At 42.3% G+C, this 27,701-nt stretch overlaps 2 protein-coding genes across 5 annotated transcripts; one reads left to right on the plus strand and one right to left on the minus strand.

The window, feature by feature from the left end:
- Positions 1–52: 52 nt before the first annotated feature.
- Positions 53–17,450, minus strand: nbr1b (NBR1 autophagy cargo receptor b). 4 transcript variants are annotated; one of them, XM_062531633.1, is made up of 21 exons: positions 17,211–17,450; positions 15,696–15,758; positions 15,573–15,591; positions 15,389–15,411; positions 15,070–15,228; positions 14,553–14,630; positions 13,895–14,091; positions 12,677–12,802; positions 11,721–11,924; positions 11,014–11,173; positions 10,007–10,276; positions 8,770–8,898; positions 8,433–8,508; positions 8,154–8,264; positions 7,806–7,967; positions 6,878–7,000; positions 6,060–6,546; positions 5,794–5,864; positions 5,573–5,648; positions 5,238–5,334; positions 53–3,407 (listed from the first exon to the last, which is right to left on the minus strand). In XM_062531633.1, exons 1-21 carry the CDS (start codon positions 17,310–17,312, stop codon positions 3,234–3,236), a joined length of 2,907 nt encoding a protein of 968 aa, XP_062387617.1. In that variant the 5' UTR covers positions 17,313–17,450; the 3' UTR covers positions 53–3,233. The 4 variants fall into 4 exon arrangements, with proteins under 4 accessions (XP_062387617.1, XP_062387616.1, XP_062387615.1 ...); XM_062531632.1 differs by having other exon boundaries at positions 12,677–12,766; positions 15,025–15,228; XM_062531631.1 differs by having other exon boundaries at positions 15,025–15,228.
- A 28-nt stretch (positions 17,451–17,478) lies between these two features.
- On the plus strand, positions 17,479–27,270 carry LOC134076528 (proteasome activator complex subunit 3-like). Its single transcript, XM_062531635.1, has 12 exons — positions 17,479–17,584; positions 18,080–18,232; positions 18,879–18,911; positions 19,089–19,151; positions 19,246–19,350; positions 19,969–20,023; positions 20,632–20,744; positions 20,856–20,924; positions 21,276–21,343; positions 21,480–21,534; positions 24,547–24,633; positions 26,442–27,270. Exons 2-12 carry the CDS (start codon positions 18,191–18,193, stop codon positions 26,520–26,522), a joined length of 771 nt encoding a protein of 256 aa, XP_062387619.1. The 5' UTR covers positions 17,479–17,584; positions 18,080–18,190; the 3' UTR covers positions 26,523–27,270.
- Positions 27,271–27,701: the final 431 nt, after the last annotated feature.

Genomic DNA, 27,701 nt, shown 5'->3' on the forward strand with positions numbered 1-27,701 from the left:
CGCCCACCCACTCCCCCCCAAAAAAACAGAACATTGTGTGAATATTATTGTGATGTTTATTGGTGACAGATTTGATCATCACATCTGGATAACATGAGTGTTTTATGAAGTATTACAGTTAGAGCCCACTCACACGCACACACACAAACACGCGCGCGCACACACACACACACACACACACACACACACACACAGCACTGCAGAGGCAATGGTATCAATACTTTAAACCTAGACAGTGGCAACTCTGGACTTGAGTCGACAATGTAGGAATGATTGGGGGAACGAACACACACACACACACACACACACACACACACACACACACACACACACACACACACACACACACACACACACACACACACACACACACACACACACACACACACACACACACACAACACACACACACACACACACACACACACACACACACACACACACACACACGAACACACACACACACACACACACACACACACTGTAATCATACCTGTTGAGACAGACTAATGATCACATATTTTATCTAAAGAGGGCCATTCAATTCCAGCGGACTCCTCTATCTTAAGGAATAGACTTGTTTGGGTACACATGAATGATGCATTACAGCCTTCGAGACATCGCCCCTGACCCCAGAGTTGCTCACTCAAGGGGTTGCATATACAGATGATGTGCCAATTACCTTATCCACTACATTCATGAAAGCCAAGTCTATTCAATTCACAACTTGGTACCATTCCGGATGTTACTAGCAACTGGCCACAGCACGAGACTGAAGTACAGTATGATGCAGTTTTACATTTTCAGCACAAACGGATTTAGACTGGTGGTTTTGCACAAATCAACTCACGTTAGAATAGCTACAGGCTACTACTGCCTGTTAGAGTAAAGTGGGGAAAGTGCAAAGCTGGACTACCCTTAAGTGCTTCCTTTCATAGGAATAACATTCCAGTCTTACTAGACATATAGCTTAATGTCTTACTATTACAGCAAAATAAGACAATAAAGAAAAAAAAACAACATAAAAGACATCATCCATTTCAACATTGTAGATATTTTTCCTTAAGAACCAACAATTATTCTCATTTCAGACAGATTCAGGGTAGTTTTGGTCAAACTTCATTTGGATAATCTGCCCACAGATTATTTACAGACACTCAGATTATCAACAGGCTATCTGTTGATTACAATTTGGAGTTGGATTTGGATACGGTAATGTTCAGTAATTGTTCAACAACTGTTACATAGATTTGTTCAATCATTTTACATACAGAACATGAATGCCAACGGAAGATGTGTTAAATCTCTGCGGGCGGACTAGCAAAGTGTTACCCTAATGTTTCACTTGACCTTACAGAAGGCAACAGCCATTAAATCCAGCTTGTGAATGAAAGCTTAAGTTTTTCACTCAAATTAATATTTTCCATCATTAGCCTTTACCATCAACTACCTACATACAGTGCAAATGGAATGATGCCCTAAAACCCATATACCATTCATTCCAGCAATTGCTGAAATACCTTTAAATCGTAATGTTCTCCTCAAGATTTCTTTCCAAAAGCATCTTTTGTGTAACATATGAAAACAAACAATATTAAAATATACAAAACCCTCCTAAGATTTGGAATGATACTTATAAATGTCAGTTTTGGTTGAGGTAAAAGAAAACAATAGCAGTTGATTTTGGGATATCTACATACAAATATATTCTCTGTTCCTGTTCCCTTCCAACTCACCCAACACATGAACACAAACCTCTGCATGCTTAGAAGCCTTGGTCTGAGCACAAACGGCACTCTTTTCAGAAAGCAAGCACTGAACACACACAAGTTCAAAACAAACCTTTCTCTTAAGACTAGTTGCCTTGTAAAACTATTTTCATTGGGTCCCTCAAATCACAAACAACTACGTAACTGATTATCTTACGTTATACGGGTGCAAATGACATATTCATGGTGATCGCATTGTACAAACATACGCTTTCAGTACAATATCAGTAAGAAGGGGACGCCCACATTATTGTCATAGGCAATGACACTACACCATACAAAAGAGTGGGAATTTATTCCTTGATAAGGGTTATGATGGGAGTATGGAATGAGTATGAACTTTTTTTTTTGATGAGGAAATGAAGGATACTCCGTCATCATGGCATGAAGTTACTTTGTTATTTGTAAAATGCCAGAACTTTGATACATAGCCAGAGAGCAGGAGACCATATGCCCTGTCTACATCCCCTGTATATCTAATAGACAAATCAATAAGTGCAGCTTATTATTCCTATACCGATGGTCATGCACGCATTTGCTAAAAAAACTCAAATATCTTCACACCCTGTCATGGTCTCCTTGAAAGACTCCTATGTCTTTCAAGTACAGGAGATAATTCTGCACAGTGCAATTTGATCCAGTATTTTTCCTTCCAGTAAATGAAGTGGACATAACTTTAAAAAAAAAAAAAGTGCTAGAGGACATTCTGGAATGCTTCTGCAGCCGCTTTCATTGTGGCTACGCAGTGAGCGTCTACTAGACCTACCAGCTCTCATGTCTAGACATTTACAGTACAGACATTTACTCCTACTGTAATACTTCTATCAATCAAAACAAGAGCCTACTTGCCGTTGAGACATAAGCCCTGTATTATATTTCCTAATACAGTTTGCTATCCACGGTTTTTGAAGCCGATTTACTTGCCTACAATGGGATTATAAATAGTGGATTAATTTTTAAAACATCTGAGGCTGCTAAACTTTTAGTCATGCCAAGCCTATAAGTTCATATTGTGAACAATCTTCAAAATTACAGGATTACAACCTTAATGTTTTGCCTGCGGAATTGTGTTCTGAGAGTGGAAGAAAGACGGTTTTAGGATAGGACTGTCTCTAAAAAGAGAGCTTCATCAACGGGCCTCTAGACGTTAAAATCATTTTGTGTTCCAACACTGGAATGTCTCATCGGTTCACAGTCAGACCATAACCTGTAGTGCTGAGACACGGAAAATCAAAAGTACTCGTTTCCGCACAAGCAACCAAAAGATAACGAGTTAGAGAACTTCCAGTTGGTGGAATGACAGAGAGAGAAAGAACAGAAAGAACAGAGAAAGAGAGAGAGAGAGAGAGAAAGAGAAAGAGAGAGAGAGAGAGAGAGAGAGAGAGAGAGAGAGAGAGAGAGAGAGAGAGAAAGAGAGAGAGAGAGAGAGAGATGAGGGCAAGTTGTGACCCTTTCGCCGCCATCTCAGTATCGGGTGGAAAACCAGTCGTTGTCCGTCATCTGCACCAGCTCATTGACCACATCCAGCAGGTTGCCGTTGTGTTTCTGCAGCAACCGCTGGTTCAGCGGCCGGTCGCCGAAGCCCATCTCCACCAGCACGGCCATCATGGCGTCCTGTGTTGCGGCATCCTCGGGAGGCTGAAGCATGAGAGGAAACACACGGGAAGAGTGTTAGTGAATACAGATATGTAGGTACAACGTAACCTAGTCAAGCCATCTTGTTGCTTTGACTGGGTTAGACTCATTGACAGTTAGACAGGACTGAGGACACATTGACATAAGTTAAGTCAAAGCAAACAAATGACATAACGTCAAAGCAGTCAACGCCATGACATATCACAATGACAGATTGACATATTTTAACTCTGAGCAACTAAGTGGCTTGACTAGGTTACGTTATGTTTTTTTGAGCTACTTTAAGTGAACTGGGTCAGGTTTCCCAGATTAAGAAGCTCTTAAGTGCCAAGAACTTCTTAGGAGCATTGTTAGAACGTTCTGATAGCGCTCCTAAAAAGTTCTTAGCACTTAAGAGCTTCTTAACGGATCTGGGAAAACCGGCCCTGATCTTATTTTTCACTAAAGAAGAGTTCCAGTAATGTGATCTGAACGTTTCAGAGCATTTAATTCAAATTAGACTTATGTTAGGACATCCCCATCTCAGTAAACAAAGCTTTTCTCACAGGGAGTCTGCTTGGATGAGCTTTGTATCATGAACGCAGGCTCATTGTAATGAGCAGACTGTTCTCATAATCCTGACCGGACCTGTGTTAAATGACAGGAACTGCATGGTGGAACTGTATGGTGCAACAGTGGTGCTTACAAAACCACAATACATCTATTTATAGTGAAGATAATGACAGCAACCACCCTCACATCATTTACACTACCCATTCTCTCCACTCAATTAAATTCATTTTTGTATACAGCACAAGGCGATTGACAGAACTCAGGACCGGGGAGAAACTCCCTTGTACAGTAATTTCCGGTGTATTATTAGCCGCCTTGTGTTTAAGCCACAGGACAGTTTTTATGCAAGTTAAAAGAAAGAAAATCATATTAATACCACATTAAAGGGATAATCCGGAGTGAAATTCACTTTAGATCAATTTTTCGCACTATTGGGAGTATATACGTTGAGTTGACACCAAAATCATGTCATTCGGATGTATTTTGAGAAAGTTCGAGTTCACCGTTTTTAGCCAAAACTCGTTAGCCTGGAAGTGACCGGGGCAAGTCCTTTCACCACTACAAAACGCTATTTTTATACCTCTTCTACTGTTCCAAACAACACTACACTTACGTGGTAGTGAGTAGAGGGTCCCTAAAGCCAAACCGAAGTATCCCCACGTCTTTATGTGGTCGGATAGAGAGTCCAGAATGAATTTAATCGAGTCAGTACCTTTCCGGAAATGTTAGTAAAATGTTGTTGAAGCGTTGCGCAGCTGCCGCAGCGACATTTCCGGAAGGTACTGACTCGATTAAATTCATTCTGGACTCTCTATCCGACCACATAAAGATGTGGGGATACTTCGGTTTGGCTTTAGGGACCCTCTACTCACTACCACGTAAGTGTAGTGTTGTTTGGAACAGTAGAAGAGGTATAAAAATAGCGTTTTGTAGTGGCGAAAGGACTTGCCCCGGTCACTTACAGGCTAACGATTTTTGGCTAAAAACGGTGATCTCGAACTTTCTCAAAATACATCCGAATGACATGATTTTGGTGTCAACTCAACGTATGTAGCCTACTCCCAATAGTCCGAAAAATTGATCTAAAGTGCATTTCACTCCGGATTATCCCTTTAACTGCCCCCTTTACATTAACGTAATAGCTGAAGAAATTTGGCAAAATCAAAGAATAAGCCGCGGCTAATAATTGGGAAATTACGGTAGCAGGAAGTCGTCTCTCTGGAGACTGGTCCGTTTGTGGAGCAGAGGAGATAATATAAGGGAGGAAGAGAGGGGACTCACTGGATCTGCGCCGTGCTGCCCGGTGAAGAGAGCCTTGTAGGCGGACGCTGCCACAGAGAGAGCACCTTTCACCAGCCCCCCAGTAATGCCCTGGGAACTAAGAGGAGAGAGGAAGAGAGAGAGAAAAAACGAGGGGGAGGGAGACACTTTAAGACTTTGAGGAGACAAGGCAGATATACTGTACATTTCTGCCCAGCTCTCCTGAATGACTGAATAAATTACTGAATAATTGACTGGTGTAGGTAGGCACCTGATATGTGTAATCTACATAAAATGAACAATTCCAACAGATTCCAACGATACCAACGAGCTACATAGAAGCGCACTAGGCTCACCTGAGGTCCTGTGTTTCAGAGTCTCTGGTCTTGGGGGTTGATGGGCTACCTGGCTGAGTTTGGACCACATCTGAAACTAGAACAACCACAGAATGGAACAGAAGAGGGTAGCAATCATTAATGGGGCTTTATTATGTTGCTTTGCTTTGAGAAAACAGAAGAGAGTGGTGCGTATGAGTGTGTGTGTGTGTGTGTGTGTTTTTTTTAATGTGTACTCTTACCATTTTCTTGGTCTGTTGACTGGTGGACTTCACTCCCATCCAGAACTTCCCTCTCATCCTGATTCTCTGAGCTAAACACAAGTATTACCACAAACATTCTCCTAAACGGCACAACTTCAACGTAATCATCATCATCATCATCATCATCATCTGTTTCAGACCTAATCAATTCAGTTGTCAGCAGGGTTTGGCATAATATAATATAACAACAGTGTCATTTGACTGTGTGAATTGAATGGTTCCTGTGGACAGAAATCTGCCCTTACCTGGCTGATACTGAGGGCTGAGGTGCCGTCACCACTACTGGGGTGAGCGGGACCGCGTCCAGCGTCTGTGAAGTGCACAGCATGTCGTTAGCATTGGCGCCGACGCCGACGCTAACTCTGGAGCCAAGGCACGCGGCGGCAGCCTCCTCCGCCTCGCTGCGCTCCCCCTCGGGGGTGAGTCGTCCCACGTCCCCCTGGCTCTCCAGGCTGTCTCCGGGCTGGGAGAGGGCCGAGCTGTACATGGACTCTCCCAAGGGCCGGCTGGTGTCGAAGCAGTCCGGCAGAATGATGATGTAGTCCTCGGACGACGCCGAGGACGTCCGCGATCGCGACTCCTTGCCGTCCTCGGTGTCTCGAAGCTCCTTGCCCCCCTCGTCTTCCTCGTCGTCTTTAGTCCTCCTCTTGGCGTCCTCCTTCTCCCTTCGTCCCTGGTGACCAGTGTCGACGGAGATGCTCTCGATGTCGGACTCCTGGCCTTCAGCTGATCCTGAGCGAAATATAAGAATGATGTAGATTTAAAACATAGAAATCAAACTGCAGACCTGCAAAATCTGAATGCTTTTGATCAGTTAGTGACAATTAATCTGATTGACCAACACATTCATAAGTACTAAATAAAGCTACTTGTAAGTACGGTTTTATTATCAGCCAAGAGTAATTACCTACTCTAAATGAAACATTAATGATCTTGATTGAAATTGTACTTGTCAGTAGCAGCAGGCACAAAGCACTTCACACAGTCAATAGTTAAATGCACTTCAACTGTGTGTGCGTGTGTAAGTGAATGAGTGTGTCTCTAATCAGAGAGTGTTACCTACCTGCCGTGCGCTGCTCCATATGCACAGTGGGGGGAGCACGGGGCACCACCACGATGGCCTCTGGAGCTTTCTGCACTTTCCTCTCGCCCAGGGAGGCTGAGCCCTGCACCGCCGGACGCACCACTAGGGGGAGCCACAGAGAACCAAAAACACCAGGGAAGTTACAGGTGAACACTTCAACACCTCAAATGCACTTCAACAGACATCCAGAGAGTGACAAATTCAACTATTTAACCAATGCAATGCATGAATCTGATGATGAAAACATCTTTCCCAAGCAAAACAGACATACAGTATCACAAAACCACTCTCGAGCTGCTCTTCCAGATAGGTTAAAATGTTTCTGTAGCCGTCCGTCATATTTAGTTTCAAAAGAACAATAATAATATAGTATTATTGAGTATTGAGTGAACAAAAAGCAGCCTTTTCCACCAACAGAGAACTGGCTCTATTCTGGTCAGATGCTGAACCGAATTTCGAGTTTTGACCAAAAATAAAATGGCTCAGAACCTGAAAAGTTGGTTAGGAGCTGGCACCAAAAAAACTGTCGCTTTCCCTGTGAACCACAGTGGATATGACATTCTTCTGTTCCCTTATACATCTCCCTCTGTTGATGGCGCATTCTTGGTTCCATTCAAAACGTGGAAATGTGGGCTGGTTCATTAGACAGCTAGTCTGGCTAGCGCCTTCCACTTCTCAAATGAAAAAATGCCCAGATCCATTTATTGGGTGACAAATTAGGGCGGTAGTTTCCAGACTGCCTTAGCAGCGCGAATCAAATCACCGCGCAAGGCAGGATGAGAACACCCAGGCTATAAGACAGCACAAAGGTCCAAAGAATTCTGAGTGGAACCGTTTCAAGAACCAGTTCTCTGTTGGCGGTAAAATGCCCAGGGAGGGGGTTCCCCGGCCCCTCTGGTGTGCGTACGTTTGCTAGGGATGCTGGAGCAGAGGCGGCTACGGTCTGGGGCCTCCTCCAGAGTGAGTGACCGGATGACCGTCTCGCAGACGTACTGCGGCCCGCTGATGTCCTCCTCCTCGCCCTCCTCCTGGGCAGGGACCAGGTTCAGCTCGGGGGTCTGGGCCGTGTCTGGACACAGAGAGGCACGCGGTGGTGACGGAGTTACTGAGCCGAAACGCATCTCGAAACGCATCTCTGTGCTGTCCACTGCACTTTTATATCCATTCCTCATGAGGAACTCTGTTACTGATCAAAGTTCAGAATCACATCCACACAATGTTTTTTTAGTATTTTAATAAGACATCCTCCTCTTACCCAGAATGCTTTTCACTCCTTGAGCCTCTGCCTCTTCCTGGATGAGTGCCAGGGACTGTTTCTCTTGCAGAAGTCCCTCGTGGGGCAGGGGCGACATACAGGGGGTCATATCTGCAAAGGACGATTGGGCAGATGAAGACAGATACGCTGTGGTCAGCTTGCGGTCATACACTAGGTCAGTGACAACGATGACACATGCGAGGCCTGTCAGCAATAACTCTGATGAATAGAAACCCAAGCTGTGGGGCCTGCTGGGCTTTTCAGAGGTGTCAGCAGTACCTGCAGGGGTGTTGTTTGGCACACTCTCCAGTTCCTGGACTATGTTTATATCCAGAAGTTCAAAAGATAGAAGGTCCTGCATGAAACCAAGAGGAAAAAAAGACAAGATGAAGAAGCATAGACATGTAAACTGAGCATAAAAAAAACAGATCATAACATGACAATGTGCGACAAACAACTGCATTATGAAATACACCTGTATTTAGTTATTACACATAAATGACCTATGCAGTAATGCACAGGCAAGGTCAGGTTCCTGCATGTGCGTGCATGTGCGTGCATGCGTGCGTGTGTGTGTGAGTGTGTGAGTGTGTGAGTGTGTGTGTGTGTGCGCTACCTGAGCTGTGAGCAGGTCCACGGAGGGGATGTAGAACTCCCGGTCGGAGTCCTGCTCCACGGACATGAGCACCCTGGGGACAGCGCTCTCCTTGTCTCCCTTGTCTGGAGAGTGGGCCGTTTTACCCAGCTGTGGGGGACAGAGAGGTGGACAACGCCAGACATTAGCAACACATCGTACGAAATGTGCCCTTTATTGTAAGGTGACCAGATGACCGAGACCAAACCGGGGACATAAACCCAAAAGCAGGGACATTTTCAGCTTTGACTATTAATTTGATTGAAATTTTTCTTCAAAAAATGGGGACATAGGTAGTTTTTTTTACATTTTCCCGGGACAGGCAATCCAAGACGGTGACTTTATCGGTCTCTTTTTGAGCGTGCAGGAGTGACCACATGTCACAGCTCTGCTGCTACTGTAACAAAAGTCTGCATTCATCAACCAAAACTTTCTCTTCACCAAATCTGCCTTCTGTTTATCTCTACCCGTGTAATGATGTGGGGTCTCCAAATATATTTAAACATTACTGCATCACACACAAAACTGAAGTGTCAAACTAACTATTGGATATGGATGGTCTGCTAAAGAAAAATCCATACCGACATAACTGAGTGAGAAACTCAATTGGCAGCTCTCCTAATATTCAATCAAAAATGAATTTCATGCCTCATTGCATATATTTCAGACCATAATGAACCTCACAACTTCATCAACAGCCCAAAAGTGACAGTATGAGCCATCATGTCTGTAATTCCATCCCTAACAGCTACTGGACCAAAACAAACTAACAAACAAACAAACAAACAAAAAAAACCCAAACAAACAAAAAAACGCACTACACTGGTACATCTTAAGGCATCCCTGGTTGCTGTGGAATCAAGGATCCGAAATAGCTGCCCATTTCCCCAAGCAGTTCACATCGGGGAGGCTTCTCAGGTTCCTGTGCAAGTCTTTGGTGGCGTTCCGCCAGAGAGGGTTAAAGCAGAGCGAGAGGCGCAAACGTTCGACTATTTCCGCGTTCTGTTTTCGCAAAGGGGAGGGGGGCGAAATACCCCTTTAAGCAGACCTAGAAAGTGACGTTACATTTGAACTGAACTGCTTGGCGATCGATATCCCACTATGACGTCTTTGCGACACGCCTCTTTAAGCAGACAGGAACTGTTCGAATTTGGCTTCCATAGAGATGCATTATGTTGCTCTATCTTGTCAGTGATGAAGGATCTTTGGTTCCGCTCACCTGTGGGGTGACGCAGGGGGACACGAGCAGGCCGTCCACGGACACGGCGGCGGGGGCGTGGGGGTCCACCACGATGCTGCACCAGACGCGCGGGCCGAACTGCTCGCCGGCGTGCGCCAGGCGCCAGTGGGACGTGTAGGAGCCCTCCAGGGCGGGGGCGCACAGCGCCACGCTCACCACGCCCACCTGGCCTGGCTGGAGCGACGGCACCGGCACCTCACGCCAGCGGTCCCCCGAGCCCACCGCCAGGTTCCCCCACATGAACTTCAACTGGAGGAGAGAGAGGAGGAGAGGGAAGAAGAGAGAGAAGACAGAGAGAAAGAGAGAGAGAGAGAATGAAGGGAAGAAGGAGACAGAGAGACATGGTCGTACACCAATTCACAAAGACGTTTGCAGCCATCTGAGAATGGATGAAGAACAGATTTTTATTCCTTTGTCTTTTTAAAGGAACACTTCACCGTCTTTTCATATTAAACTATGTTATTCTCTTAACTAAGACCAGTTGATACATACAGTACCTCTCACGTTTCAATGCGTGCAATTACTGCGCCACACAATATAGTTATCCCTCTTACCTACTTAGAAATGCCTCACGTTTTATTTTGTCTCACCATACTTGGCCGTGTGACTACTCGTGTAACTGTATTTTAATAGGGAAAACATGGAGGTGATTGGTCGCTTCTAACTTCATCTCTGTTTGGATCCTAAATAATGAACTGGGCTAGCTAAGTGCTATCAAAGTTGCGCCGCGCGCCAGAGCCAGTGAGTGCACGCATTGAAATGTGAGAGGTACTGTATGTATCAACTCGTCTTAGTTAAGGTAATAACATAGTTTAATATGAAAAAACGGTGAAGTGTTCCTTTAAATCCTTCTTTAGAGCCACTTCTAAATTCTAAACGGACACCGTCTTCCATCTTCACATTCTATTTCAATTAATTGGGGCACTTGAGTTGGTGTGTGTGTGTGTGTGTGTGTGTGCGCGTGCGTTGGTATTCTTCTTTGTTACCTTTGTATCAGAGTTCCAGCACACCCTGCCAGTGTTCTTCATCTTCCAGTACTTGATGAACTTGGTGCCGGGGCGCAGGCGGGTTCCGTCTGGTAAGTTCTCATCCAAGAACAGAGCCGTCATGGCGGGCACTGCCAGAGGACACGGACGCTTTGGTCGCCTGCATCCCCAGACAAAACACAGAAACAGGCTTTAACACATCAGCCGCCATCTCCCCTTGAGCTTCCGTAGAATCTGGAAACAGTGCTACGATTATTATGAAATTATGCATCATGTTGGTCACAGTTAGTCAAACCTACCCACTACTGACAGTATGGAGAACAGGTTACAGGCTACATGCCTTCCAAACAGATAAATGGAATAGACAACTGTAATAAATCTAGTTCTATGCACTTTATCTTTACAATGAAAGGTGTTATTACCCTGTACTTATATATAATCATATTTTTACTCGTTCGCTTGGCATGTAACACATATTCTGTAATCTGCTTGAAAAACCCAATTGCTCAGATCGTTCTGCACATGCAACCACATTGACGGACGGTTCATTTAGTCATGCTGATTGTTGATTTGTTGATTTGCTTTGTATTTCCTGTTTACATTGTAGTGTATGTTCTTATGTGTCTTAAGCTGCTGGGACCTTGAATTTCCCATTGGGGATCAATAAAGTATCTATCTATCTATCTATCTATCGATCTATTTCTCACTCGGGGCTGTTGACTTGGGTGGCTCTGGGCTGGAGCAGGACCGGGGAGGAGCTTCCGTCTCCGGCGGCGCTCCACTGCAGGCCCCGCCTCTCCATCCTCAGCTGCTTGCGGATCTCCTTGACCTCGGCCTTGAGCTGCCGCTTCTCCGCCTTGAGCCGCTGCTTCTCGGCCTTGCGGAAGCTCCGGTCCCCGCGCCGGTAAAACCTACACGGGACGGGAGCACAGAGCAGACATGCTGTGGATGGAGTGGCAGGTTTGGGCTGTTCAAAGAATCTTAGTCACAATATCAACAACAAAGGAATCTAAGCTTGGAATAGTAGCTATGCAATAGAACCAGGTTGATGTTGTACAATGGGCTTTATGCTCTTTCAACAGTAAAAAACTGTCTTGTTATGTTCATTTTATGCATCTTCCTTTATTGTGGCTAAGCACCTTGTTTTGCTAATATTGCACAAAAGGTAAAGCTATATAAATAACTAATTGATTGATTGATTGACTGATAAATAGATTGATTGATGTATTTTGTAGATAATGTGATTGTATTTGGTCCATCCAACCTCTAATTGGAACTGTACTCTAGGTGTACAGAGATGCACATCTCTCACTAGACTTTCACTTATAAGCTGTAAGTCAGTGCGGAGTTATCCTGAGGTTAGAGCCAGTGACTGAGGCATAAACTCAAGCTTCAAGCTTCAAGGTAACCACTAGCAATTTTACATTTTAATTGATGTTGCAGACGCGCAATACTAGCACCCCAGACAAACACCTTGGAGATCCTCTGATAGACAAGCCAATTCAGATTTTCCAAGTACATCAAGTGCACAAATTCTTATATCTAAAATGTACACAGTACACAGAATAGACTCGTGTTGTGCATCTATGGAATATAATAGATAATAGATACTAGATAGTTACAATCTAAGAAGGCTGTTGAATAACCAGAGAGCAGTCAGTACCTGCTGTGGTCCGGAGCGGGGGATCCGTGTTCTGGGATGGAGAGGGGCGTCCTGGCCCTGACGAGGCTGTGGCTGGGGTCGTGGGAGAAGCTGCAGGGCTCACACAAGGTGCAGGACGTACACACACTGGGGAAAGGCAAAGCACAGGGCTCCAATGTCCAGAACACAGAGACCCAAGGTCATGTCCAAAACGACCGTAATTTCTCGACTATAAGCCGCGACTTATACAATGATTTTGCAACAAAAAAAAAAATCTGCTATGAGGTTAATACGGGGGGCAGTTAGGATGGTGTTAATATGGTTTTGTTTCTTTTAACTTGCATAAAACACTGTCCTGCGGCTTATACACAATGCGGCTTATATCGGGAAATTACGGCAAACAAGACCCCCTTTCTGATAAACGGTCAAATGTCAGTTTGACACGGACCATTGCAGACAAAGTGTAAGTTACTTTTTCCTGACTACAGAGAATTTGGTTTCAGTTTTGCCATGTTTTAACTGCCAACATACCACGCAAACAGCATAAAAGAAGACACAGATGCAGCTAAATGAAGTAGTCAAGTCTTTGCTGTAAAGATGTCTCTGTTAATTACCCTGAGAGATATGTACTCAATTATCTACTTATCATAAAACTATACCATTTATGTTCTCTGCTTCCTTTTCACTTTTTAAACACTGACTTCCTGTCATCTTCCAACAATTGGCCTTCCTCTGTTCTTTGTCTTCTCATGCCTTGGCAACAGTCTTTATTTATATTTATTACTACAGCCAGTGTTCAGTAGGTTCAAACTTGAACACACACACACAAACACCATTTCATTTAAGAGGTCATTCTCTACAGTGTAGAGAGTGCCCACATTCAACTAAATAAACAAAACGTTGAATTCATTCCAATCCATCTAGTGTGTTGATCTTTTTTCAGAAGTATGATGATTTAACCAGCTGCAGATGATGACATATTTGTACAGAGCAATGCAAATATTTGGTTTAAAACAGGAAAGCGGGGTCAATAACAACAACTCTAACATTCCACTGCTAACATACTCGCTCTCTTTCTTTCAAACACACACACCCCACGAGGGGTATGGCGTGAGCCTACACACACACGCACACACACACACACACCCCACACACACGCACACGCACACACGCACACACGCACACACGCACACACACGCACACACACGCACACACACACACACACACGTCTGGCCTCACCTGCACTGGTAGCCTCCCCCGGCGGTCTGGCCCCGGCAGCTGCTGCAGGCCGGAGCGGAGCTGGGAGCCCCTGGCAGCGTGGACGAGCTGACCTCGGGGACCTGAGCCTCTGCTCCCACCGGCTTATGGATGCAGCACTGGCCAGAGAATTCCCGACAGATCTTCTCCACCGCCTCACGCACCACCTGGTCCTTGAACTGCAGCCGGACCGGAGGCGGAAGGTGAAAGGTGAAAGGAGAGGAATGTGAATTAGTGATGGAACATGCTTTTTTCTATCAGTGTCGACTGGGCGCATGGTTATTCACCTGGTTTTCAAATATGAAGCATAACACTTAGACATTGCCAATGGTATATGAATAATACATGTAGATATAACTGAAATGAGGTGGCCAATATACAGTATGCAAAGCTAAAATCAGTTGCACATACCCTCTTATCCAAACCCTGGTTTTAATATATGTCACAAGTGCAGAAAGCTGAGGGATCTCATAGGTTAAATTCATAATGTATGGAAAACAAAAAAAATAATAAAAAATTAACAGCTTGCTTGATATATCCAAGTTTGTTATGAGTTAATAAGACAGGACGCAAATACATGGAGCAATCTTGACTGATATGTCTGACTCAAGACTCTCTGGCTCTCTCTGGGATTCTTTACCTTCTCCATGTAAGATGTGAACCATGCTGGTGGGGTCTTATCCTCCTCTTTGGTCCCCTTCAGCTCCTTCATAATGACCTGGAAAACATCATACAGTGAATAACAACATCAGCCAGGATTAACAATTCACTACTTTATGATTCACTATGAAATTGCAGCAATTCCATGCATTCAATGATCATGCTTTACAGGATATTGCCAATAATTACATGCTAATGCAACATTTGGGAAAAATCATGTCAATAATGTTGATGTTACTGATGTATAACCAGCCATTGTAATCCAATATCTTAAGCAACAACATCCAATTTCAGGATCTCAAGAACAGTTTTAGATGTTAAAAAGTGGCATAATCCCAGCCTTAAGAGAGAATATCCGCACAAAAACGTTGTCCTGCATCTGACCTATAGAGAGGTGGGCTGTGCACGCAACCACGCAACCACTCTGCCAAAGTTCATAACCCGAGCCTTACCATGCCTTGCTCGGGCATGGCAGCCTGGACTTTGCGGCTGACCACCTGAGTGAGAGCTGGGCAGTGCTGCTGGGGAGGGCGGAAGCCCTTCTTGGGTTCGGTGGCGCTGCTGGGCTTGGAGGAGCCGGGGGCTGGGCCCCTTGCACCTGGGCCCCTAGTCTCATACACGTTCATCTGCAGCCGATTGCCTTGCCGAGCAGCACTCTGAAGAAGGGAAATATCAATTGCAATCAACGGGTATAACTTACTGGGAGGGTAAGCTCTGACATGTATGTCTTCTGGGAGGGTATGCTCTGAAAAGTATGTCTGCAGGGAACATACATGTAATATATACCATGAGTGTAGAATATATGCAGTCACTCACCTTCAGAGCTTCCTCATATTCCACTGAAAAGAGACAGTAAAAAATAAAAATAAATAATGTATAAGCCATGCACTGCATTTCATACAGTATGCTTAAGATCATTAATAAGATATAAAGTTTAAAGTATTTTTGTATCATAAAGTACGATAGTATGTGTAGAAACAAAAAATAGAGGAGAACTCACATTGACTGTTTATGGAGACCTGGGAAATAAACACAGGGTTATAATATATTGTTGTAGTGTAATCCTCACAGCTACTGCAGTGATAGCATAGGCAGCGGTGATAACTCTCGATACAAATCTCACCTCCTCATTGTCCTCATCATAGTATGTCACCTGCAGATTGCACAAGCCAAAGGACCTTTTCACCTGTTGGTCAGAACACTGCATTATTAATAACACGGCACGAATAAAAGGTGCACCCCCACCCCCAATTTGTCCCTAACAAAAATAAACTTTTGGGGGTTAGGCCTATATGCAAAATGCTTAAACACAGTCCCATTCACAGTCCCATTCACGTCTTCCAGTACAGCAATTAACTGGAGCGTTAAGTTTCAACATTTCTTCCCTATGTTTTCATCTCTAGATGTGTTTTTTAAGGAAAACCTGAAAAATGTGTTGTTTTATAATACATACCTATTCCTTGTTACTGTTCATTTTCTATTTCAATTCAGTAATACATCGGCAAAGCAGATTGAGCAACAGTCATTGGTTTGAAAGTAAGCAGTCATTTTTTGTAGCAAAGAATACAGACAGTAAATCAATGGACGTGGCCTCAATAAGAATGAACTCAGTGACTCAGAGAGTGACGCAGTGTCTGAACATGCCAGGGAATTAGGAAGTATAAGATGATGCATAGTATTAACACTGACTTCTACACAGGTCGATATCTCCTTTGAGTGAAATTAAGACAATATTCTAATTAAAATGATGATGACTATAACCGTTTATTGTATAGGGTACAGGTTTACATTTCATCAGAGCTGGTAGGTTATACATATTTGGAGTCAAAAGAATAGCCTACCATTGACAGAGAGATTATTGACCTTATATGTAAAGATTAGGCCCTTAAAGAGTCTTGTTACAGCATCAGGTAACCCAGGGAGGGGGATGCATCAGCAGCTAAAGTGTACACCTGTTTCATTGTCATGACCCAACCATGAAGCGTTGGTGTCTGTAGCTGGTTGGCTGGTTGCCTGAATGGAAATGCGTAGCCTACCTACAGTACGACCCATGCACAGGCCCTATTCAGTTCGCTGAATGCAACTGATCCAGTGGATGGGATGACTGCCAAATACTAAATGGCAGTACAGGTCTTCCGGAGTGAAGTACAATCCATATTGGGTAGAAAAACTACGAGTAGGTTGGGTTGGGGGTTGTCATTCTAATATTCACCTGCATTGTATATGGCATAGCTGATACAGCACTATAGCCTAAGCGAGGACATATTCGAGATCAGGCGCGAGACAACCCGATTAAATATTCGTGGCTTAGCTTGTATTTCGCGTTCATTTGTAAGCTACAACGTATGACCTCATTTAAAGAACTGAAATAGACAAATGACAAGGAAGACTTGACGGGTTTGCAGGTGCGATTCTCTGCTGACAGGGATAGGTTAAGTAAAATGGATGTCACAAAGCAATCTACAGTAGATGTGGGCATTGAGATGACAGTATTTAAACTAAAACACAGGACGAATGGTTTCTCTTTCATGTTCGACAAAAACTGAACATAGGCCTGCCCTCGAATTAGCCTGCATAGGCCGCGTCAATGCCAAGGTGAAAGAGAGGTTTGGAGACACCACCGTCTATTTCGGCTTACCATGGCCTCCATTGACTCCCAGCTCTTCGTTTCCGAGCCGGACAGAAGGAAATTCTTCGCATTTCCTCTGAAATTCACCTTCAGGTTGATGTAGAAGTCCATGGCTTCAGGCTACTAGAGGTCACAGCATAGCATTGATGAATAAAACGGTGCCCCTAATACGTTATTTTGGAATATGATGTCGTTTTGGTCCTTGAGACAGATTACTCAGGAATCGTCTTCTGTGTTTACAACGCCCGTATAAACACACCCACATCATCATGTGACAGGAAAGTAGGCTGACGTAATAGGCTGACGCTTTGCTTTGGCAACGCCATGTGTGATTTTCAACGGCGCACAGCACAGAGCCCGTCTTAACAGCAAACAATTTAAAAGTGAGTACAACTTAATAGAATAATAAACCATGTCAGTTCAATCAATAGCTTCATGAAAATAGCTCAAGATAGCCTACAAACCATAACGCCTAATAAATTATTGAGTGCGTGTTGGACAGATGCCTTTAGATCCCTCTTGAAAGACCCAATTTTAATGTGAACATAACAACATATGAAAATTGCACGAACAGTGACGGCAGGCTCAATGCAAAACAGAAAATCCACATGAGATGCCAAATCTGTCTTCAATAGCCATATAATGGGCTGTCATGATATGAAAACGCCTGGGCATGCACATGCATTCGGCATGCAACGTCAAATCAATATTAACTGTGAAAATCGGAGGAAACCAATGCATGCGAGAAATTGACCCTGGAATGGAGACATTAGTGTCTTTTATTATACTTCGATATAATTGAAATTACATCTAAGCTCTATCAGAGACAAAAGATATGTCTACTTGTGTTGATAATCCACGTGCTACTTATGTCGCAGATTATTGACGTCATCTTTTGCCAAAAGTCTTCGGATCAGCAGAGAAATCCACGCATTCTGCCTGCTGTTGAGAGGTTTAAGTGCTCTGACGGACCCTTCTGTATTCAAATAATGTCTTCACTTCTCAAAGTCGACAAGGCAGTTAAAGTCAAGGTAGGATATTCTAGTTTTAAAATAGCTGAGAAAAGCACAGACTTGTTTGATCTTCACCGTTGGCTATCACTCTCAAGACAACACGGTACTGCTAACTGGGTAGTTCGCTAGCAAGCTAGCATATATATATATACACCATGCTGTCGATTGGGTTTCTAATATTGAGTCATCTTTGCTATCAGCAGGTTGTGTTAAATATACATAATTGTTCGTTGACTTGAGCAAATGAATGGCTTCATGCATATCATGGTGTCCAAAGTATGGTTGAACTACTGATCCTATCTCACCCTTGAACTAACGTTGTGAAACTTAGCTAACTAGTGTTAGCAATCGGTCTAATGTTGCACTGCTCGCTTGACTGTGAAATTTTCGTAATATTCATGGGGATCACACCTCACGTTTGAAGACCTGTATTGACCTGTGTTATGCATCGTATACTGACCACAGATAGTCCTACAATTTGGTAAAGGTTTTGTGGCCTATCTGTTATGATCTAGCTACAGATAGAACCGAGTTTAGCTAGAGAGGTTATTCGCGTCTTGCCATGAGTATTTGAGTTGCTTTAATTTGTAACGTTTGTTCAATTGTTGCTGGGTGGTGTAAAGAAAATGGAGTTGTATTAAAACTGCCACTATGCTGTTCACAGGTGGATGCGTTCAGGGAACAAATCACAGCCGAGGTGAGTTTGCATGAATTTACTACTAACATGTCGTCGTAAAGTTTTGACATTGCTAGGGTCAGTTGGAGCTCTTGTTCAACGTTATGCAAACGAAAGAAGACCGAATCAGTTTAATGATGGAAACAATATCCTACCTTGGAGAGTAATTAGAGAGAATATGTGTGGTTCCATTTTTAGGCAGAGGACCTTGTTGCAAGCTTTTTCCCCAAGAAGCTGTTGGAACTAGACGCCTTTTTGAAGGTACAGTAAACTCTATTAGGTGAAGGATCCATACATTGTTCAGATGTTATCTGTTTGCCTAAACTTCTTTTTATGTTTTTTTTTTTTTTTGTAGGAACCTATATTAAATGTCCAGGACTTTAAGGAGATTCAATCTGAGCTCAATGTGATCGTGCCTGACCCTGTTGTTTTCACCAACAGTCATGACGGCATGGATGTGGTTAGTATTGAGTCTACAGTCCTCACACATACAGCACTGTTAGACCATCAAAATTCAATACTGTTGATGGTCTCCATTAGCCTGGAGACCTCAACTCTTTGACTTCGCAGAGAGTCTGGCCTAGATCCATTGGCAAATGTTTATTTCCATGTTTGTGGACGCTTGTCTGAAGTTTGAAATCATTGGAGTTGGTAAATACGTTTGGTAAATACGTATGTTAACCACGGGGGACACGATAACGATAGACTTGAAACTTAAATGTAATCGCTCTCGGGAACGTCGTCCGTTCGCTGATTGGGCGGCGAAAGTGGATCAAGGTATTCCAGACAGAGTACTGTAGGGAAAAGAAATTGAGCGAAAGTACGTATACAGGCGGCGCCAGGCTAGTTCTCCATCCCTGCACCACTGAAAAATCTTCAGGTTCTTTGAAGTTCTGCAGGCCTTAGAAATTCAGGAATACATGCACATTATCATCCTTTTGCTTAACTAGCCATTGAGCTGGGTAATGTGCTGTAACATAAAATACTCTTTGTTGCATGGAATGTTTGCATGCTTGAATTCTGTATTTTTTTCAGAATTCAATAATTTTGTAAAGTGATATTCATTTTTATCCTCTAGCAAAATGCCAAAAAGAGAAAACTGGAAGATGGAATTGGAGATGACAACATCCATGGTAAATACTTGACTGAAAATGCCTTAGATTCGTGTAACTTTTACAACCAATGCAGAGTTCTACTGATGCCATCCTCCTGGCTATGTACTTGGAAGTACACTTGAGCCCCTAGAGTTGGTTGTTGAGAGAAGGATGTTGCATAAAGTCTTTAACATTATGGACAATTCTTCACATCCACCGAACGAACTACTGGTCAGACAACAGAGTGTTTTCAGCTGGAGGTTGCTTCAACTTCGCTGTTATAAGGACCATTATAGAAAATCATTCCTGCCCACTGTCACAACTATTCTAATAACTACTACTTTTGTGCCGTGAGAGAAGAATCTTATTCTGAGACAGTGCATAGTTTACAACCACTTGCATAACCTTATATCCAATTGGATGTATTTTTTGCTTGTATGTGGGATATGATGTTGTTATCATTATTATTATTATTATTATTATTATTATTATTAATTGCTGCTGTAACACTACATTTTCCCTTTGGTAGCCTATCTATTAATTATCCATCTATCTATGGAGTGTGAGATGCATTTTGAGTCTGGTTGTGTAATCTCCTGACCGCAGCCACGGGCAGTCATAATCCTGTTTTGGCTTTACTTCGGCAGGCTCCAAAGGCCTTGCAGTGCCAGGAGGCATGCTGAAGTGTAACGCTCGGCTGGTGGACCTGATAGAGCGAGTAAAGCCAGAGATTCGCACCCTTATTGAGAAATCCAACACCGTACGTATCTATGCTTGATCATTTGAACAAATCGCTCAACAATTGTTGCAACTTTCCAATTCATTACATTTCCTGTCTGTTCGTTGTGTGCTCCCTCTATTCCATTTGTAGGTCAAAATGTGGGTTCAGTTGCTTATTCCCAGAATAGAAGATGGCAACAACTTTGGTGTTTCTATTCAGGTAATTTTGTCATCATTTTGGTTGTGTATTTGGTCAGGTAATTTTGGTGTGTTTCATATAATTGTCATGATGGCGAATAAAATATTATAACTATATAATCGATTTTGTAAAAGTGTGTGTGATGCCTTACGTGTTGAACCTATTTCAAACGATGACCACTAGAGAGTGCTGTGGCACTACAGTAAAACTGATAATGAACTGTTTTCAATTACAATTTTCAATTGTAGTGAATTATTGTATCTTTCTAATTAAGAGCATTAGCCTTTCAAATCCTCCATTGTCATCATTGTATTGTGAGTGAAAATGAGTTCTAACCTACCGGTATGTCATGTTCACATCTGTGTGATGCAGGAGGAGACGGTAGCTGAATTAAGAACCGTAGAGGGAGAAGCTTCCTGCTATCTGGATCAGATTTCCAGGTACAAAATAAATGGTCTTAACCCAGCAGTTATTGTTCTGTTTTGACGTAATTGAAAAGTAATAGCAACAGAGTCAGATCTATCTGTTATTCTAGTGTTTCACTCATTATTTCTGCTTTTCTTTCGTTTTGAACAGATATTATATAACCAGAGCAAAACTAGCCTCAAAAATTGCCAAATATCCACATGTGGTAAGTTTGCACTTTGTGAGCATATTTGCTATAGTTAAATGTATCAATGTTATTTTACACGTCATTATTTCCTTATTATTTCACGGCATTCCTCTGGTTATTATTGATAAGACTGTTTTTGAATGGTTATTTTCATATGATGACTGTGGTGGCAGACATTTAGGACAACTGCTCTAGATCTAGCAGGGTCCGACCAGTGCTTGAAGTGGGAAAAAATAAGTGCAGGAACTCTGTTTTTCCGACATTTGTGCGGTGAAAATAAATCAAGTCTTTAGGATGTGTTGGTTCAAAAACTATTTTAATTTAATCATTCTTTCAAGCAATAACCTATAGGCCTAGGCTACTTTTTTTCTAATTCACAAATGGAATACTGAAAAACCATTAAAACAACATGAACCAGACCAGTGTGATAGCCTACTTGTAGGCCTAACAATAGACTGGGCTGAAGGCCCTATAGAACCTTAAAGCAACATCAAAGAGTTTTTTGTACCTTAATATAATGTTTCCAAAATTATGTCAGCAGTTCATCAACTCATAACAGGGTGAACAGCACTTCTGCATTCACTTCACAGCCCTCTATCGGCTGTAACCACACTATAACTGTAGCGTACCTGTGGTTTGATGAAATGAGATCTCAGAAACCACAAATTTGACTTGCTTTGATGTCGCAATACATCATACTGTCATAAAATCATGCAACATGCTCTACCTTGTCTGTGGACATCGTTATTTGGTGGATAAACAAATAGCGTGCGTGCAAAAGAGGAAAAGTGCTTTAGTGTTGAACCTTTGGGCTAAAGGCCCAGACGAAGAAAACTGTGAAATAGGCTGTAGCCTACTTGTTACATTGATTTAATTAACAATATTAACAACTGGCCAAGAACAGAGATTCAAGGTCAAAAGTCAGAACAAGAGAGTAAGTGTGACTGTAAGTGTTATTTCTATTGCTATTTTGGGTCCTGAAATTGCATATCAAGCATCTGCCATGGCCAGGGATGGGCAGTCTTTCTAATACATGTATTTGAAATACGTATTCAAATACAAAATACTATTTTGTAATTTGTATTTTATTGAGATAATGAAAATGCCTTTGTATTTTGTATCAAACTACTTCAGCGTTGTGTATTTTTGTATTTTCAAAATACTGTAAAATACTTTGTGAGACGCTGTGATGACATCTAACTATCTATGCCAAAAGTATTGGGTCACTTGCCTGGACTCGCATATGAACTTAGGTGACCTACCATTCTTAATCCATTGGGTTTAATAGGATGTCGGTCAACTCTTTGCAGCTAACAGCTTCAACTCCTCTGGGAAGGTTTAGGAGAGTTTATGGGATTTTTTGACCATTCTTCAACAACAGCATTTGTAAGGTCACACACTGATGTTGGACTGGCTCTCAGTCTCTGCTCTCTCTGCCCAAAGGTGTTCTATTGGGTTAAGGTACTGCACTCTGTGGAGGCCAGTCAAGTTCCTCCACACCAAACTCTGTCTTTACGGACCTTGCGTTGTGCACTGGTGCACAGTCATGTTGGAGTCTTGGTTGATGCTGAAGCATTTCAGAGTTCCTTTCACTGGAACTAAGGGGCCAAGCCCAGCTATTCCAACATGACTGTTCAGCAAGTGTGGTATAACAGATGCCAGCTTGCTTAGCTGTACGTGTGGAACGTTGGTAAACCTCACTTCCCGACGCCTCAAGAGTGCTGCTGGCATGAAAGCTAGTACCCTGGGTTTTAAGATGGATTGTTAGCACGCTCGACTCCCGATCCGTGGTGCTGCTGTTTCGCGGGTTCGAGTCTGGGCGTGTGCAGGGCTGAACCGCAGTGGTTCAACACAACACAGGTTACAGTAGCACGAGATCTCTGTCTCTGTCCTTTGCAGTCAAGCCCCTGTGATGCCACTCTCGGCATATTGCACTCACAACACAAAACATGCGGTGTATTTTTTAGAGGACCAAAGAAAGGACTTGCCATCCTTGGACCAGTAACCCTCATCAAAAACCTTTTTTGTAAGGTTCAATACCATCATCAGGCCCCATAGGTGTCGTCTGAATGCAACACTGTTTGAGAAGTTGTATTTTGTAGCTTATTTTGATACATTTTTTAGGTGGGTATTTGGTATTTTATTTGGAAATACATTTTGGTGTATTTGTGCCCATACCTGGCCATGGCTATATGACAAATGACAAAATGCAGAAATTTGATGGATCAGTAGGATCTCTGTTTATTTTGATATGTAGTTTGCCATAGGGCAGGTGCGAAAACGTGAGATATTTCACAGAGAAGAATGGGTATGACGCAGAACTCAATGTGACATTCATATTTGTATGTAACTGCAATTTTCAACGCTAATTATCTCGTGAACCGTTCATAATAGAAACGAGCGGATAGCGCCATTGGAAAGGTCAGGTTCTGCAGTTTCATTTGATATGCCTGTTATTTCTGTGCGAAACATTGCGCAGCAATATGACTGAGAAGAAAGGGTGCGGCTGCGGCCGCATGGTGCGTCTCTCGAAGAAGGCAGAGAGGGTCGGCCGGCGGCCCAATGGTAATCTTCTATCCCATAGATAGGGCACTGTCATGGCTCGTGGGTAACGTAGTCTTTCATCGATCTTGTGATATTATCTATTATCTGCGTTCCGGCCCACTTCAAGCACTGGGTCCGACATGATGGAAACTTATTGGGTGTTACAGATTGGATGTGTGATCTTAGAAAACAGATGTTTTTGTACAATGTCATATGCCAGTACCCAAAATGTCTCATCAGATCTTACCAACTGAGTAACGATTTACTGTTGGCAAAGCAGATTCTTTTGAAGTTAATCAATCAGTCAAATCATAAATAAGTTAAAGATTCAGATTCAGTGATGTTAGTTAACATGATCATGTACAGAATGTTGAGCATGCCAAGCTACCATTTTTCTTTTTTTTTTTTTCATAATAAATTAAGCATTGAGTGCGCGATTGCACTCAATAGTTTCCTTCATGATTTTTCAAACCTTCATACATATAGGAGGACTATCGACGCACGGTGTCTGAAATTGATGAGAAGGAGTACATCAGCCTCAAGATAATTGTGTCAGAATTACGGAATCAATATGTGAGTAATGATCTTCTCTCTTTTGACACAGAATGTACAGCATTGAATCTATTTTGCAAGAGATGTTGAAGTCATAGTAATCCATTCCATCACCAATTTGGAAGATATTGGGTCATTCCACCTCAATTCAACTGATTTTAGAGAAAATTTACCATTTTGGCAAAATAACCATTTGCCAAACATTTTGTTTATAAATTGTGTAATGGGGCACCCAATGTGGGGTTTTGAAAAATATCTGTTTTTCTTCTGATTTCATAAGATTGAAACACAGTCAGTATCAACACATACAGCTTACGAATGAATATGTGGAATCTATAGGTAGCAATCATTATTCACAGAAAATTTGAGGTCTTTAACTTGAACGCTTTTTGAGATAATGACATCTGAACTTTGCTGCAGATTTAGATGAGGGTGCCAATGTGCCAAAAATCAGAAGGGGGGTACCATGTTCAAAAATGTTTTTCTCTGGATGTATTAGGTATACCAATCTAATATTTTGGCCAAGTTCGTTTAAATGGTTACTCTTTAGGTGGTAACATTTTTAAGCAAATCTGAGATGGTCAAGCAGAAGGCATTTGTTGAATTGAGGTGGAATTACCCTATTATATGCTGAAGTGGATATGCTGAAGTGGATGACAATATGTGAGCACAGTGCATGCTAAAAGGTATTGGGGCTCATTCTGACCAATAAGTAGGCTACATTATTTGAATTATTTCACATGGTTTTGTGGCATTTCAACGCAGCCAAATTGCATATTACTATGAAGAGCAAAATGACAGTTTGGACTACAATCATCAATCTGTCAAAGCCAAGACCTATCTTCCTTTTTCTACCTGATCAAAACCTGCAGTGTTGCCAGTTCATTCGTTCAATACATTCATCTCTTTTTGTGTCTTTCCCATTTATGCCAACACTAGACGCGGAGCGTGCACAAGAAGTCCTGATATTTCTTTGGCATCATCACAAAATGGCCTGTAGGGATTCCATCCGAAATAAATTCCATAGAAAATAGCGCTGACCTCTGCCGAATGTATTTCTGAACATTTCAGGATGGATTTAAGATCTGTCATCTCATTTTAAGGTGCAGGTGTGTTTCCAGTAGACCAATTCCAATTATTAAACTGAATATGTGTCACCTATGTTTGGCTCAAAGGTGTATGAAGATGTGAATGAATTGAGATATGGATGAACAAAATAAGGCAGGTCGAAAGGATGTGATTGCATTTAAAATTGGTCTGAATGGAACAACAGAAAGAATACTATTGTATTCCTTGTAAAACTATCCTGGCCTACAGTGATATCAGCATTTTAAATGCTACTGTAATCTTATTTGACTCATTCAGTTTAGGTATTACACGGCAATGGTATTGGTTGGCTTCAACCAAATATTTCACGAATTGGCTTTAACCAGGTTCTGCCCACTTTAGTGCTGTTCTTCACACCGTGCTGCTTGGTTTATCATAATGTACACTGCATATGCACTCCTGTTTTCAGCGTGAGATTCCGTTCTCAAACTTGGTGTCCTTGAGCAAGGCACTCAACCCCAAGTTGTTCTGGTGGCCAAGGACCTTGTAATAAAAATGACATAATAAGTCACTTTGGATAAAAGCGTCTACTAAATGATTAAATGTAAATAATTGTATGCTAATGTATGTATGAAGAATTCCTTCTCCTAAATATAATCGCCTTAGTATTTGAAGCTTAAAGTTGCTTGATTCCCCCACAGTGGGCACCTTGCATTTGGAGTATCCTAATCTGCACATTTCATCTCCATTCAGAACGTTGACTGATTTCCTCGTTTTTACAGGTAACGTTGCATGATATGATCCTGAAGAACATTGAGAAGATCAAGAGGCCGAGAAGCAGCAACAACGAAGCCCTCTACTGACCTTTTACCTATGTCCTAGCAGTCCTAGCCAGTTCTAGAGATTCCTTGCTTAGGGGTCTCTATGCTGTGGATGGTCACCTTCTTTTGGTGGTGGACTTGTGATACTAAACTTGAGCCAGATACAGTTATGGCTCCAAGGCTGCTTAAAAACCAAACCTTTCAAACACACATACACATACACAAACATTTCTCTCATCCGGTTTCCTCAAATGTAGATGTAAGTCATGAACTGAAATGGAAAGTCAGCCTGTAACGGCTGGGTCTGTCGGATCAAGCTGGCTTGAACTGGACTTTATGTAGCACCACCTCTTGTGTAGGAGGATGCTTAAAAATGATTTATTTTCTTCATTGAAAGTAACCATGTATGTTCAGTGTCATTGCTTAGTGAATTTGCCCAAGTTTTATTTTTATTTTTTCTCTTTTTCTTTGTGTGTGTGTGTGTGTCTCTGTCTGACTGTCCTTGTCCATGTGTGTGTTTGGTGCATGTGTGTGTGAGTAACTGACCAGTACTCAAATTACTTGTCAACTCCTCTTGTAAAAAAGTTGTAGAATACTGGTAATTGACAAACTGTGGAGGGGATTCTGCACATGCAGTGATTGTCAAAAATCAAGTAACTCAACAACAGCAAAAAAAAAAAAAGCAGTACGTATTTCTGACCAGGCCCAATGTCATTTTCACACACCGAGCTGTTTGGTCTTGTTTTAAGAATTAAGAATTATTTTACATAATAAAATTATTTTATGATGATATTTTGCACTTATTTTATATATCCAAACTGGGCTGTGTTGGAAGTGTTCTAACCTGTCATCATACACATTTACATAGATGTACCTGGAGACAGGTAGACTATACCTTTGGAAGGAGATAGACGTGTATTGGTAGTGAGATAAAGAAGGATCAGGTGTTGCACTTTGCTAGAGGTGAATTTAATTATCCTAAACCAAGAAGAAATGTTGAACAATGTTTAATTATCACAACAAATATGATCACACTACTGAAAAATCAGAATGGATGAAATATTGGCATGTTAAATTGTTTTGAAATCATGAAAAACTTACCCGACTCTCCAACGCAGAGGGGTATTCCACGAACGGAGGTTTTACAAACACAGAGTTAATGCTGAACTCTAGGTTGATTGACCCTGAGCCGACTAAACCAGAGTTGTCGGTTCCACCGCG

This window comes from Sardina pilchardus, chromosome 3 (assembly GCF_963854185.1).
Source record: "Sardina pilchardus chromosome 3, fSarPil1.1, whole genome shotgun sequence".
NCBI lineage: Eukaryota > Metazoa > Chordata > Actinopteri > Clupeiformes > Clupeidae > Sardina > Sardina pilchardus.